General features: G+C 37.2%; 1 protein-coding gene across 3 annotated transcripts in view; it reads left to right on the top strand.

The window, feature by feature from the left end:
* ERLIN1 (ER lipid raft associated 1) overlaps nt 1-14171 on the top strand; it is a 38198-nt gene that overhangs the window by 10308 nt on the left and 13719 nt on the right. For all 3 annotated transcript variants that reach the window (XM_036065108.2, XM_078077244.1, XM_078077245.1), the window contains 3 exons: nt 1754-1879; nt 4379-4452; nt 12803-12861. In XM_036065108.2, the coding sequence (XP_035921001.1) occupies nt 1754-1879; nt 4379-4452; nt 12803-12861 (259 nt within the window). The remainder of the gene's footprint in view (nt 1-1753; nt 1880-4378; nt 4453-12802; nt 12862-14171) is intronic.

The following is a 14171-nucleotide window of genomic DNA, read 5'->3' on the forward strand; positions in this document are numbered from 1 at the left end:
ATCCATCTCCATAACTTTTTTTATCTAGCAAGAATGAAACTATACCCATTAAACATTAACTCCCCATTTCCCTCTCTCCCCAGCCCCTAGCAACTACCATTCTATTTTCTGTCTCTATGATTTTGTCTACTCTTAAGTACCTTATATAAGTGGAATCATAGTATTTGTCTTTTTGTGACTGGCTTATTTCACTTAGCATAATGTCCTCAAGGTTCATCCATGTTGTAGCATGTGTTAGAATTTCCTTTTTTTCTGAGGCTAATACTCCATGTATAAATATACCACATTTTGTTTGGTCATTTATCCATTGATGGAAACTTGGGTTGCTTCCACATTTTAGCTATTATGAATAATGCTGCTATGAACATGGGTGTATGTGGGTCTATTTGGGACCCTGCTTTCATTTGAAAGAGCTGCCATTCTGTCCTTATTAAAATTGGCATGCTTAATATGTACAGGATACTGTGTTTGGCAAAAACAATTTAAAAAGGTGAAATTAGACCCTTTTCCTTAAGGGTTTTTTTATTTTACTTCTGAAGACATGATACCAACCTAAATATATATATGTGTGTGTGTGTGTGTGTGTGTGTGTGTGTGTGTGTGTGTATATATATATATATATAATTAAAAAAAATATATATATAGGCATGTAAGTTCATGCTAAATTTCATGGCACTGATACAGGCACAAAAAGGAAAAGGATATCAGAGTAGAGAGCAAGCTGTATTACTGCCACGTGAATTTGGATTATATTTTTCTGTGATTATTTTCTTTGTCTTTTTCTCATCTACTTTCCCTGGTTATAAATCAGTGGAATGGATTATGATTGGGAAAATAGATGAAGGGAAGATACTGCTGGTTCCTTGGGTCTGAAGGAAGAAAACAACATGTTTTAATAGGTAGAGCACAGATTCTGGTGTGGTCTAGTATGTGCGCTTAGGAACATTTCTGAAATTCTGTTTGTTTCCTATTATGCAAAATTAGGAAATATTTTTGTGAATATTAAGTTGTAATGTATGTAAATTGCCTGATATAAAACCTGGCCCAGTAAAGGTTCACTTCTTTTCCTTCTAGTTTGGTGGCTTTTTACAGCCTTTATTTATTTATTTATTTATTAAGATTTTATTTATCTATTTGTCAGAGATAAATACAAGCAGGGGGAGCAGAGGCAGAGGGAGAAGCAGGCTCCCTGCTGAGCAGGGATCCCAAGGCGGGGCTCCATCCCAGGACCCTGGGATCATGACCTGAGCGGAAGGCAGCTGCTTAACTGACTGAGCCACCCAGGTGTCCCTTTTTATAGCCTTTAAAAACTACCTTTTCGAAAATGGTCTTTGGCAGCAGTTTCTTTCTTTTATTTCCAGTGTTCTTCAGTTAATTCAGGCCTTCTTTAGCTCCTTGCTAAATTTTTGCTTTGCAGTAATTGCCTTATACTTTCCCTGCCTCACAATTCATCTTCACACTGCTGCCACAGTACAAATGCGATTGTGTCATGGCCTTGCTTGAACATTTTGACAGTTTCTTATTATCTCCACGATAATGTATACTCTCCTTAGTATGGAACTCAAAATTTGCCCATTAGAATTGCAAATGCAGTAATATTCGGAAAATTGAGCACAAGGAACACATCAAGGTTTGTGAGCTGTGTTTCATTTTTCCACTATTTTGTTGTCACTTTTCCTCATGTATATTGTAACTTTTACATTGGCTGAATTAGAAGATACATGGGTAAAAATGGATTTTACCTTTCCTTCAGTGTTTGATATCGTGAGGAACTACACTGCAGATTATGACAAGACCTTAATCTTCAATAAAATCCACCACGAACTGAACCAGTTTTGTAGTGCCCACACACTTCAAGAAGTTTACATTGAATTGTTTGGTGAGTGTCTTACTCGTTGTAAATTAAATATGTGAATAACCAATTGGAAATCTTAGTCAACTCTATGGACTCTCTAATATTAGTAAACATTATCCTATTTCAGCATTTCTTCTGAATTTATAATAGAGCATTTATCTTTAAAATATTCTTTAAGTTTAAAATTTCTTATGATTAAACTAAGTAAATACTTAAAAGATATTTTAAGAATGATAATTTTCTGAAATCTATTATATGTAACTTAATAGAGATTGGAAAAAGGTTATTTGCAGGCTATATTCTGTTTTTACTATGATAACTTAGTGAAAATTAGCTTTGTTGCTATTTTAATAGATAATTTGGGGAAATTTAGAAATCTTTCTTAGAGTTTCCCAAGACCCACCTCCATGTCTGATGACTTGCTAGGAAGACTGACAGGACTCAGTATATGTTCTCAGAGCTAAGATACAAAAGGATACAAAGTAAAATCCGGAGGAAGTCAGGCACAAGCTTCCAAGAGTTTTCTCCCAGTGGAGGCATGTGGGATACACTTACTTCACTATTAAAGTGTGACAACACATGTGAAATGTCTGCTAGAGAAGGAAGCTCATTAGAGACTTACTGCCCAGAATTCTTTTTTTTTTTTAGGTGGGGGGCAGAGGGAGCAGTAGAGAGAGAATCTTGAGGAGGCTCCACACCCAGTGCAGAGCCTGATGCGGGGCTCGATCTTAAAACCCTGAGATCATGAACTGAGCCAAAATCAAGAGTCAGACACTTAACCGACTGAGCCACCCACAAGCTCCACTGCCCAGAATTTTTACTGGGGGCTAACATAAAGGCATCCTCTGCCTATAGCACATACCAAAATTCCACACTCCCAGAAGGAAGGCACGTGTTCAGCATAAACCACATTGTTTGTATAAACAGTTTAGGCAGAGTGAGTCATTCTTACCAGTTCTGGGAATAGTGGGAATCCTTTCCAGATCCACGTTCCAGGTGACAGCCAAAGGCCAGCTTGCAAACAGGCCTTTCTAAGGATCACAGCTTCAGGCCTGCTATGTTAACTCTTTTCTGCACAAATTACTTTTCATTTGTGGTAGAGAAAGCTATGACCTATGATAGGGTTGTTGCTGTTGGTTGCTTACTTCTCCCCCCAGAATTCTTAGTGAATTTCTTATAGGCAGGCATAGGGATGGTTAATCATTTTAGAGATCTACCGATTCATTCCTCATTGATGATTGACAACTACTAGGTGTATGAGAAAACTGTCCTCATTTCTCATATCACCAGTTTTAGTAATGGTGAAAGTATGTTGAGGTGGATAGAAAATTCATGAGTTACAAGGCCAAGTGAAGTGATAGCTTTAATGTCCATTCTTGTGTACTTCAAAGACCTTCCTGTGAGCCTCCCCACTCCCTTTTTTAAATTTTTTTTTTTTTTTTTTTAAGAGAGAGTGTGTGCAAGAGCAAGGGAGGGGTGGGTGGGGCAGAGAGAGAGAGAGAGAGAGAGAGAATCCCAAGCAGGCTCCATGCTCAGCACAGAGCCTGCCACGGAGCCAGTCTCACAACTCTGAGATACGACCTGAGCCGAAATCAAGAGTTGGTTGCTCAACCGACTGAGCCACCCAGTTGTGCCCTGCCCCCCTTAAATCCAAAATACTAGCAGAGATCCATGGAAATGAAATTTAGTTATTTGGAGATTTGGGTTAAAGACTGACTGAGGGGCACATGGGTGTCTCAGTTGGTTAAGCAGCCGACTCTTGATTTCGACTCAGGTCATGATCTCAGGGTCCTGGGATCAACCTCTGCTTAAGGCTCCACACACTATGGGGAGTCTGCTTGAGGATTCTTTCTCCCTCCCCGCGCTCATTTGCTTGTGTGTGCTCTCTCTCTCTCTCTCTCTCAAATAAATCTTAGGGGCACCTGGGTGGCTCAGTCGGTTAAGCATCTGCCTTCAGCTTAGGTCATGATATCCAGGTCCTGGGATCAAGCCCCGCATTAGGCTCCCTGCTCAGCGGGGAGCCTGCTTCTCCCTCTCCCTCTACCCCTCCGTCCTACTTGTGCTCTCTCCCTAGCTCTATCTCAAATAAATAAATAAAATCTTAAAAAACAAATAAGTAAATGTTTAAAAAAAGACTGAAAATGGGAATTTGGTTTTTATGAGAATCAGGACACATAGTAACCACACTGAATTAAGATATTAAAGACCTAGAATCTCCATTTATTGGATAAACAACCTGTTTTTCATCTTTCTTCCTTAATTTCTTTGACAGTTCTTCACACTTTTTCCCATATAAAAGGAAAACTAAATATGTGTTTTAAATGTATATGTAATAATTTATATATTTATAATAATATAATTAGTTTTTTTCCATATATATATGAAGTGGTTTAAGCTCTATAGAGTAGTACCATGGAAACTTTAGGTCTAATAATGATTGGGTTTTTTCCAATATTAATACAATGAAAAAAAATTTTTTTTTTTGAGTATCATGAGAGCTGTTGTTCTTGGCCTCAAAAACAGATCAAATAGATGAAAACCTGAAGCAAGCTCTCCAGAAAGATTTAAACGTCATGGCCCCAGGCCTCACCATACAGGTAAGCCCTTTTCCTAGGGAAATTCTCTAGGAATTTTGAGAATTTTGAATTTAATTGTTCTCTCATTGGACATTGTTTATTCAGCAGTTATTTAATTGAAATGCTATGGGATTTTATAGAATAGCTTTCTCAGTTTGACTTTAGGTCTCTGCCAAAATAAAATATTCTTGTAGCTTGCCCTGGGTGGCATTTTCTTCTGATAAGCAGATAAGCTGAGACTCTTACAAGGAAATGAAATCCATGTACTGCTAATTGTGAGGCATTATTAAGATACAGTAATGGTTATAAATCATTTGTGTAAGTGTAAGGCTTTAGTCTCGGTAAGATTATGAACAAGGATTTCAAGTATAAGATTTGAACAATAATTTAGCAAAATAGATGTCACATATGATTAATTGACAGATGAACTGATTGGATGATTATTGCTGTAAGTCTTTAGAGTTCAGGAACATTTCAGGAGAGTCTGCCTGGAAATGACTGTAATTGAATTGGGATTTTAGGTGGGTCTGGAAGAATTAGCAGGATTTAGATGATGGGGAAGGAGTAGGGGAGGTATTTCAAATGGGTAGAATGGCCTGAATAAAAGTAAGGTAGCAGACGAATTTGGTGGTGGTGATGGTGGTGGCAGTGGCAGCAGCATTAGGAGATAGAATGGTGAGGGGTTGTAGGCCGGCTTTTTTGGGTCAGTGTTTTTTCAGATTGGGTTGAAATCCATGAGTGATTCTAAAATCAACTTTAGTGGATCATGACAGCATTTTAAATAAAATAAAATTGAATAAGAAAAGAAATCAGAGCACATAACATGTACTTAATTTAAGTATCGTTCTGTAAAACTTTTGTTTTCTCTAAGTGTGGTGTAGATGTTTATATTGGGTGTCAATGTAAAATGCATGTCTTACAGTGGTCATGGTCAGTAACGTTTAAAAGCTATGGCTGTAGGTCTGGATTACCTGAGAAGTGGTAATATGGCTTCTCTAGTGCCCTTTCTTAGAGTTTCTAGGAGATCAGTTGTGGTAACAAATGTTACTGCAGTTAAAGAGAAAACTTTGGTGTCACGTGTCTCAAGTGTTGCACTGTTGAGAGTGTGCATTCAGTGTAAGTGACCATGTGTGATCTCATAAACAAGACTGGAAAGATGGTGAGGGTTTTCCCTGTCCTTATTCATGCCATGCCATTATCTCTGACTGGTGCCTGAGGGGAAACTGCCAAAGTTAAGGGGTCCTTTGAAAAGTCCAGCGCTAACTTTGTAAAATCTGGCTGGTTGTCCATTCAGTTCTGGCTAGAGTTGTTTTCAATTTTAAAGATAATAAATGTGGGGCGCCTTGGTGGCTCAGTCGTTAAGTGTCTGCCTTTAGCTCAGGTCATGATCCCAGGGTTCTGGGATCAAGTCCCGCATCGGGATCCCTGCTCAGCTGGAAGCCTGCTTCTCCCTCTCCCACTCCCCCTGCTTGTGTTCCCTCTCTTGCTGTGTCTCTCTCTGTCAGATAAATAAATAAAATCTTAAAAAAAAAAAAAAAGATGATAAATGTGAATGTCACAGATTCTTAGATTCTGCTCACGTTATTACTTGGGAGACGTAGCTCATTCTTAACAGCTGCCTACAATTCTTTGCCTTATATTACACAATCATCTCTCTGTTGTTTCCAATTTTTTTCCATTAATAAACAATAGGGTAGGAATATTCTTGGCACATCTCCTTGTATGTACAAATTATCTTTCAAAAACCTGCACAAATCTGTATTTTTATCAGCAATATATGTGAATACTTGTTTCTCCATAAACCTCACCAGCATTTGAAGCAGTGAGACATGCTAATTTTTGCTCTCTCTCTTTGATTTGCATTTCTTTAGTATTAATGAGGGTGAGCATCTTTTTTTTTTTGGCCATTTTGTACTTTGTCAACTGCTCATTCATAGTCTTTCGCCCCCTTTTCTGTTGTGTTGTTTTACTTTTTTTTACTGATTTGTAGTAGTATTTTGTATATTCTGAATATTTTTATACACACGTGTTCTATATGTTGTAAAAAAAATTAGATATTGGGAAAAAGATGAAAAACAAAATGAAATTCACTAGTAATCGTACCATGCAGAGATAAGAGTTTGTTTTATCTTTCTAGACTCTTCTTAATCTAGAGGAGCATATGCTTGTTTACAGGTATAAACAATGTTAAACTAAAGTGGGATTGTACCATAGCTGCTTTTTTCCCTAACAGTATATATAAGCATCTTTTCAAGTCAAAAATACAGATTCACTACATCATCACTTTTAATGTTTTTCTTTAATTAATCTGTGGCTTCCAGTTTTCACTGTTACACACATGTTGCAGTGACAAGCTTATACATACATCTTTTTAAATCCTTCCCTTAAAATATATTCTTAAATGTATTGAGGAGTCAAAGTGTATGCCCCATTTGGAGGCTTTTTGATAAATACTGCCAAATACGGCCTTTCAGAAAAATTTTAGCATCTTAGATTCTCTCATCAGCAGTGTTGGTGAGCTATAGTTTCCTACCCATTTGATTTTGTGATTGTACCCAGATAATTAACAGATGCATGCTGACTCTCTTAATCCTTTTAGGGAAATTAATCTGGTATTTTGTATTAATTATTGAGATTGAATGCCCTAGGACATTCAATGGCCATTTGTATTACATTTGTGAGTTGTTTGTTGTATTTGCTCATTTTTTAATAATTTATTTTTTTCTCATTTAAATAATAAATAAACTATTTTTAATATGTTAATTATTACAACTCTTAAATGTATGGGAAGCATTTTCTCCTAGTTTTTTCTTTACCATTTAATGTCTTTTTCCCCCTAGCAATTCTGAAGTTCTAAACTTACGTAGAAATTTTAGTATCTTTTCTTTATGGTGTTTTGCAGTGTTTGCAAGCTTTAAGCCACTTTCACTACTTTAAAATATGGAAATTTAAGTTAAATTGGAAATTACAACATTTTTCTCTGCTTTTACAGTTGTGTTTTTATTTTTTAAGATTCATTTATTTTAAAGAGAGGGTGAGAAAGAGTATGTGGGCTGGGCGGTTGGGGAGGGGGAGAATGCGGGGGGAAAGGGAGAGGAAGAGAGAAACTTAAGCAGAGTGTGCTGAGCGTGGAGCCCAACCCCAGGCTTGATTTCATGACCCTGAGATCATGACCTGAGCGGAAACCAAGAGTCGGGATGCTTAACTGACTGTGCCACCAAAGCACCCCTTTACAGTTGTGTTTTTAGATTTAAATCTTTAATTCATCTGGAATCCATTTTGATGTCAGTTGTGAGGTAGGCTCTAATTCCCCAGCCCCCAACTTGGTAGTAAAAAGAATTATGGAATAATTTATGTCCCCATCTCCCTTATTTGAAATGCCATTTCTTTTGTATGCTAAATCCCATTATATAGTATATATAGTGTTTCTTGGACTTTGTTCCATTGATCTTTTTGTTTCCTATTCCTTCATTAGTTATTGAGCCCTTAGTCTTTTCTCATCAAATCTTCTCTTATTTTTTCCTTCTTGTTAGTAAATGACACCTCCTTCCCTCCAGACAAATCTAGATGTGAGGGAGGCATCTTTAACAACCCTCTCACCCTTAACATCTAATTGGACCCCATATCCTGCTGATTTTACCACCAAAATCCATGTAAAACTGTTCCTCCATCTTCACTGCTGCCTCCCTAAGCCAAGCCACCGTTTCTTGCCTGGACTTCCAACAGTAGTCTCCTACCATGTTGCCCCAGTTTGACTTTTATCTTCATCCACATCATTTTCTGCATAGCAGTGAGAAGGATCTTTTAAATTTAGTTACATTTACTTGTTGTTTTTATAAAAACAATTACTGAATGAAAAACGTGTCACTTCATAATGTTTTTAAACTGGTAGATCAAGATCTCCATTGTTTTGCTTGCTTTAGTCTTGCCATAAAAGTTTCTTACGAGAGCTGAAATGCATTTTTAGAACTTCTGGTCTATTTGTCAGCCTTCCTTTTTTAACACATTACTATATGTTTATGATAATCAACTTTTTATTCACTTTTAAAATCTGGTAAGATGTATTTCTGCCAGCTTATTATTCCAGATGAGTTTTCATTATTGATATTTTCAAGCTATATCAGGTACCTAAATTGGCACATAAGTTTAAAATTGGGAACATAGTGGGAGCCTGGGTGGCTCAGTTGGTTCAGCGACTGCCTTCGGCTCAGGTCATGATCCTGGAGTCCCTGGATGGAGTCCCGCATCGGGCTCCCTGCTCGGCAGGGAGTCTGCTTCTCCCTCTGATCCTCCCCCCTCTCATGTGCTCTCTCTCATTCTCTCTCTCTCTCAAATAAATAAATAAAATCCTTTAAAAATATATTTAAAAAAAAGAAAATAAATAAAATTGGGAACATAGTTTATGGCTTTACTTAATCATACCATTTTTGTGTCTTTTAGAATTTCTGACCAGGTGAGAAATTCATATCTCAAATTAAGTTAATACTCATGGATTTACTGAGTTTTAATGCTATTAAATATGTAGTCTTTTTTTGTATAATCATTGAGGAATGCAAATGATTCTTGGTGAATTTATTGTGGAGCTACTAGTTTGCTGAATTCACTGTTTCTAATAAATTTTTTGGGTTAATTTGCTTGGATTTTTTGTTGTGTATGTGGTATAAACATTTAACATGAAATCTATCCTTTTAAATTTTTAGGTGCACAGTACATTATTATTGACTGTAGGTAAAGTGTTATACAATAGATCTTTTAGAGCTAATTTATCTTGCTTGACTGCAACTTTATGAATTTCCTTAGATTTTTTATATAATTATGCCAAAGTAAAAATCTTGATTTTCCCCTCTGTAACCATTTTCCAGTCTCCAAATCATCCTATTTTAAATTCTTCACATAACACTCATAACTATCTGAAAGTTTCTTACTCTTTTTTTTTACATTTTTTTTTATTATGTTAATCACCATACCTTACATCATTAGTTTTTGATGTAGTGTTCCATGATTCGTTGTTTGCGTATAACACCCAGTGCTCCATGCAGAACGTGCCCTCTCTAATACCCATCACCAGGCTAACCCATCCTCCCACCCCCCCTCCCCTCTAGAACCCTCAGTTTGTTTTTCAGAGTCCACAGTCTCTCATGGTTCATCTCCCCCTCCGATTTCCCCCCCTTCATTCTTCCCCTCCTGCTATCTTCTTCTTCTTTTTTTTTTTTTTTTTAACATATAATGTATTATTTGTTTCAGAGGTACAGGTCTGTGATTCATCACTCTTACACAATTCACAGCGCTCACCATAGCCATACCCTCCCCAGTGTCTATCACCCAGCCACCCCATGCCTCCCACCCCCCACCACTCCAGCAACCCTCAGTTTGTTTCCTGAGATTAAGAATTCCTCATATCAGTGAGATCATATGATACATGTCTTTTTCTGATTGACTTATTTCGCTCAGCATAATACCCTCCAGTTCCATCCACGTCGTTGCAAATGACAAGATTTCATTCCTTTTGATGGCTGCATAATATTCCATTGTATATATATGTACCACATCTTCTTTATCCATTCATCTGTCAATGGACATCTTGGCTCTTTCCACAGTTTGGCTATTGTGGACATTGCTGCTATAAACATCGGGGTGCACGTACCCCTTCGGATCCCTACATTTGTATCTTTGAGGTAAATACCCAGTAGTGCAATTGCTGGATCGTATGGTAGCTCTATTTTCAATTTTTTGAAGAACCTCCATACTGTTTTCCAGAGTGACTGCACCAGCTTGCATTCCCACCAACAGTGTAGGAGGGTTCCCCTTTCTCAGTTTCTTACTCATTTATTTGCTTTTTGTTATCTATTGTATTTACTCCCTTTAAAATTTTCAATTCCATGAGAGCAGTCTTGCCTTGTTCATTGCTGTATCCATAGTGCCTAGAACAAACAGCACTTGGCCACAGATAGGCACCCAGTTAATACTTGTTGAATAAACATTCTCTGAAACAATCAGTATTTTAATTTTGCTCTTCTCTGTGTTTATACTCCATTTTTCTTGAACAACTACTGTGGCAAATTTGAATGGTGAAAATATGCATCCTTGATATTTTTTCCCTATGTTATTAAAGAGAGTGACTATGTTATATGCTGGCTTTCCATTTAAAATATATGCTTATAACCCGGCGGTCACTTTCAAATATATTCATCAGCTTTTTTTCCCCTCTCTCCACTCTGTGTGTGTGTGTGTGTGTATTTTGGCCATTGTTTTTGGATATGTTGTCATTTTATTTATTTTTTTAAGATTTTATTTGAGAGGGCGCCTGGGTGGCTCAGTTGGTTAAGCGACTGCCTTCGGCTCAGGTCATGATCCTGGAGTCCCTGGATCGAGTCCTGCATCGGACTCCCTGCTCAGCAGGGAGTCTGCTTCTCCCTCTGATCCTCCCCCCTCTCATGCTCTCTCTGTCTCATTCTCTCTCTCAAATAAATAAAATCTTTAAAAAAAAAAAAGATTTTATTTGAGAGAGTGAGTGAGAAAGAGAGCATGAGCAGGGGGCAGAGGCAGAGGGAGAAGCAGGCTCCCCACCGAGCAGGGAGCCTGATGTGGGACTCAATCCCAGGACCCCGGGATCATGATGTGAGCCAAAGGCAGCCGCTTAACCAACTGAGCCACCCAGGCGCCTCGTCATTTTACTTTTTAAATCTGTTATGATGTAACTTACATTATCTGTTACAGTAGGTGCTTATTTTACACATATTTGAAAATTCTGAGATTCCCAAGATTGGCAAGCATGTAGTATGTTCTTCAGCTTCATACAGCAAGATAGAAGTCTTCAGAAAACAGTCCTATTTTATGCTTTTTAAAAAAATAAGACTAAAAAGAAATATGGCCAGTCTCTTAATTAAATGCAAAATGACAGTGTTTCCTTCTGAATCATATTAAAACATATTGGAAGTCATCTGTATTTCTGGTAGTCACATAGTGAAATCTGGCATCTTTCACAAATGCTGGTTATAAATTTTTGTCTTCTGGATACCTCCATGAGTTGTTCCTTATGTCCTCACATGCCTCAACTTCAGCATATAGTGAGTTTTTTCACTACAGTCCCCAGCTTCTTATTCCATTTCACTACTTGTATTTAGTTATGCTAGTTCTCAAAATCTTTACAGATTTGACCATTCTCTTTCATGTAGGGAAGTCTGTGTTGCTTAAAAGTCTTCTTTCAAAAGCCTTAAAAGAAGGTTATATGCTTGAGAAAGAGCATGAGCAGGGAAGGAAAAATAAAACAAGACGAAACCAGAGAGGGAGACAAACCTTAAGAGACTCTTAATCATAGGAAACAAACTGAGGGTTGCTGAAGGTGGTGGGGGGGGCGTTGGGGGGGGGATGGGATAATTGGGTGATGGACATTAAGGAGGGCACATGATGTAATGAGCACTGTGTATTATATAGACTGAGGAATCACTGCACTCTGCTTCTGAAACTAATATACTGTATGTTAATTGAATTAAATAAAAAGGTTATGTGCTTAAAGGCTTTGTTGCTTAAAAGTTTAGCCAATTTTTGAAGAGAAACTAAAACTGTCTTCAGATCAGCAGTGTTTTGTGTGTGTTTGCAGTATAGGTCGGGGGTGAGTGATGTTTAACTAGTTAAATCAAAAGCTTTTGAGAGATCAGTTGCCTGATGTAGATTAGCCTTCAAAAGGCTGCACTTCCTGAGTAGATAATCTTAATTAATGTCAAAGTACACTATGGTTAGGGAAACAAAGTGTCTAGTAAACAGTATCTACAAAGACTAGTAGACTTTGTTCTAAGTGAGATTCTAGGAAGAAAGAATGTAATCTATTAACTGGTATTTGTTTTCCTTAAACTTTGGGCTGTTTATGTATAGTCAGTACTGAGTGATTGCAGGTTTAGGAAGTAGTAAATACATTTATTGTATTAAGTTGCATATACTGACCTGAACTTTGTTTGCTTTTATTTTTGTTTTTACTGTTTCCTACTTTACAATTTTAAATCTTGGAATTTTGCCTTCCTTCTGTTTCTTTGGTTTGCAGGCTTGAAAAGGAAACAAAAGTATCCAACTGAAGAGCTTTGTAGAGGTCTTTTAAGGGAGAACCTTTTCCCTAAAGGAGTTTATTTCTGTAGGGGATAGGGTGATTTTTTTTTCCCCTAGGCAAGCATTTTTTAAGGAAACAAGAAGCAGCATATATTTGATTCTTGGTGTGATGGCATGAAGAATAGATTTTCTAGTGGAATCTCCACACATGTTAGTAGGCAGCTATGTCATAGTTGTTTCATTAGTTTCATTTGAGGAGCTTTTCTGTAGAAGATTTAGTTTGAAGATTTATTTTTCAAATATATTTTGGCTTTTCACTTTTATTTTTCAGGCTGTGCGTGTTACAAAACCTAAAATCCCAGAAGCCATAAGAAGAAATTTTGAGTTAATGTGAGTAATATGCTTGGGATCCCAAAATTTTTATTTAGGGCTGTCTACATATTAATATACCAGTGTAGAGGAAACTTACATGTGAGATGTTACACTCTGGGGTGGGGTTTATATCTATTTTCCATACTTTAATTCTGATAATTTATCTATTCTTGTGTTTTAATTCACTAGATTATTCTTAGGTTTTTCTTTATATATGAACATTTCAGGAGCAGTGTTAGTGGCTAAGGATGCAATTTGCTGTAGAACTGTTGTTGGAAGGCTAAGGAGCTATAATTTGGACATGAATATCTTGAATTAAGTATGAATAGAGGAGGGAGTACTAGCTGCTAAGGTTGAAGAGAGTGCCTATATTGTGTCACTGTGTTACAGTGGTAAGAATAGACACCTTACTGGTATAAAGTTTGGTTTTCCATTATATGTGAGTGACTCTAAAATTACACCTGGATCTTTATAATTTGCTTCTGGGAAGCTTTGCCTGAATTGACTCCTGGTAGTCTTCTCTTTTTTGGGTCCAGGGCTGACTGGGAATGAGAAGTTACTTGCTTGACATGAAATTAATTTCTTAGTGTTCTGAAGAACATGGGTTAGGGGACTACCAACTGTGGTTGAAATGGCAGTATTATTCTTGTATGACAGGTACTGAAAAGAAACAAAAGTCTTTAGGAAATTTGGCTAGTATTTTAAGTGGAAAAATATGAAATGCTGGAAAAATAACTTAGCAAAAGTCAGGAATACAACAGATTGTATAAGTATAGGGGGTCCAAGAAATAATAATACTTCTTCCTGGGGTGATTTACTACTGAGTCCTTACTGTTCCCGTCTCTATCTTCTGTTATGCAGAATTTTATTTTCCCTTTTCATTTGTAGAAAAGGAACTCCTCTTTTAAAACTACAGCATAGAGTGCCAGGCTGGATAGATCATGGATCTGATCCATTTGTATAAAAACATTTTTTGATTGAAGGCTCAAGATGTCTTAGGCTTTCAATATGATAGCTTCTAGTGATGGAAACATGAAGACTATATGTTCTCTGCCCTCAAATAACTCCTAGTATCCAGAATGGCATTTTGTGTCTTTACCAATTTTGGCAGGAAGAAAGGAGAGATCTTTGGGGGGAAATGTTTTGGGGGAACTGTTGGAGTTACTTTTCAGATAAATCTAGATCTTTCCTAATTTTGTAGACTATTGGAATCCCAAATTTAAAAGCCACCTTGAGGTCTAACCTCCCACCCACGTAATAGTAATCTTTTTTTATACCTTTTCTGCCCTGTGGTTGCCCAGTAACCACTTGTACATGCTTAGTGATAG

The sequence above is a fragment of the Halichoerus grypus genome, chromosome 7 (genome assembly GCF_964656455.1).
Source record: "Halichoerus grypus chromosome 7, mHalGry1.hap1.1, whole genome shotgun sequence".
In the NCBI taxonomy this organism is placed as follows: domain Eukaryota; kingdom Metazoa; phylum Chordata; class Mammalia; order Carnivora; family Phocidae; genus Halichoerus; species Halichoerus grypus.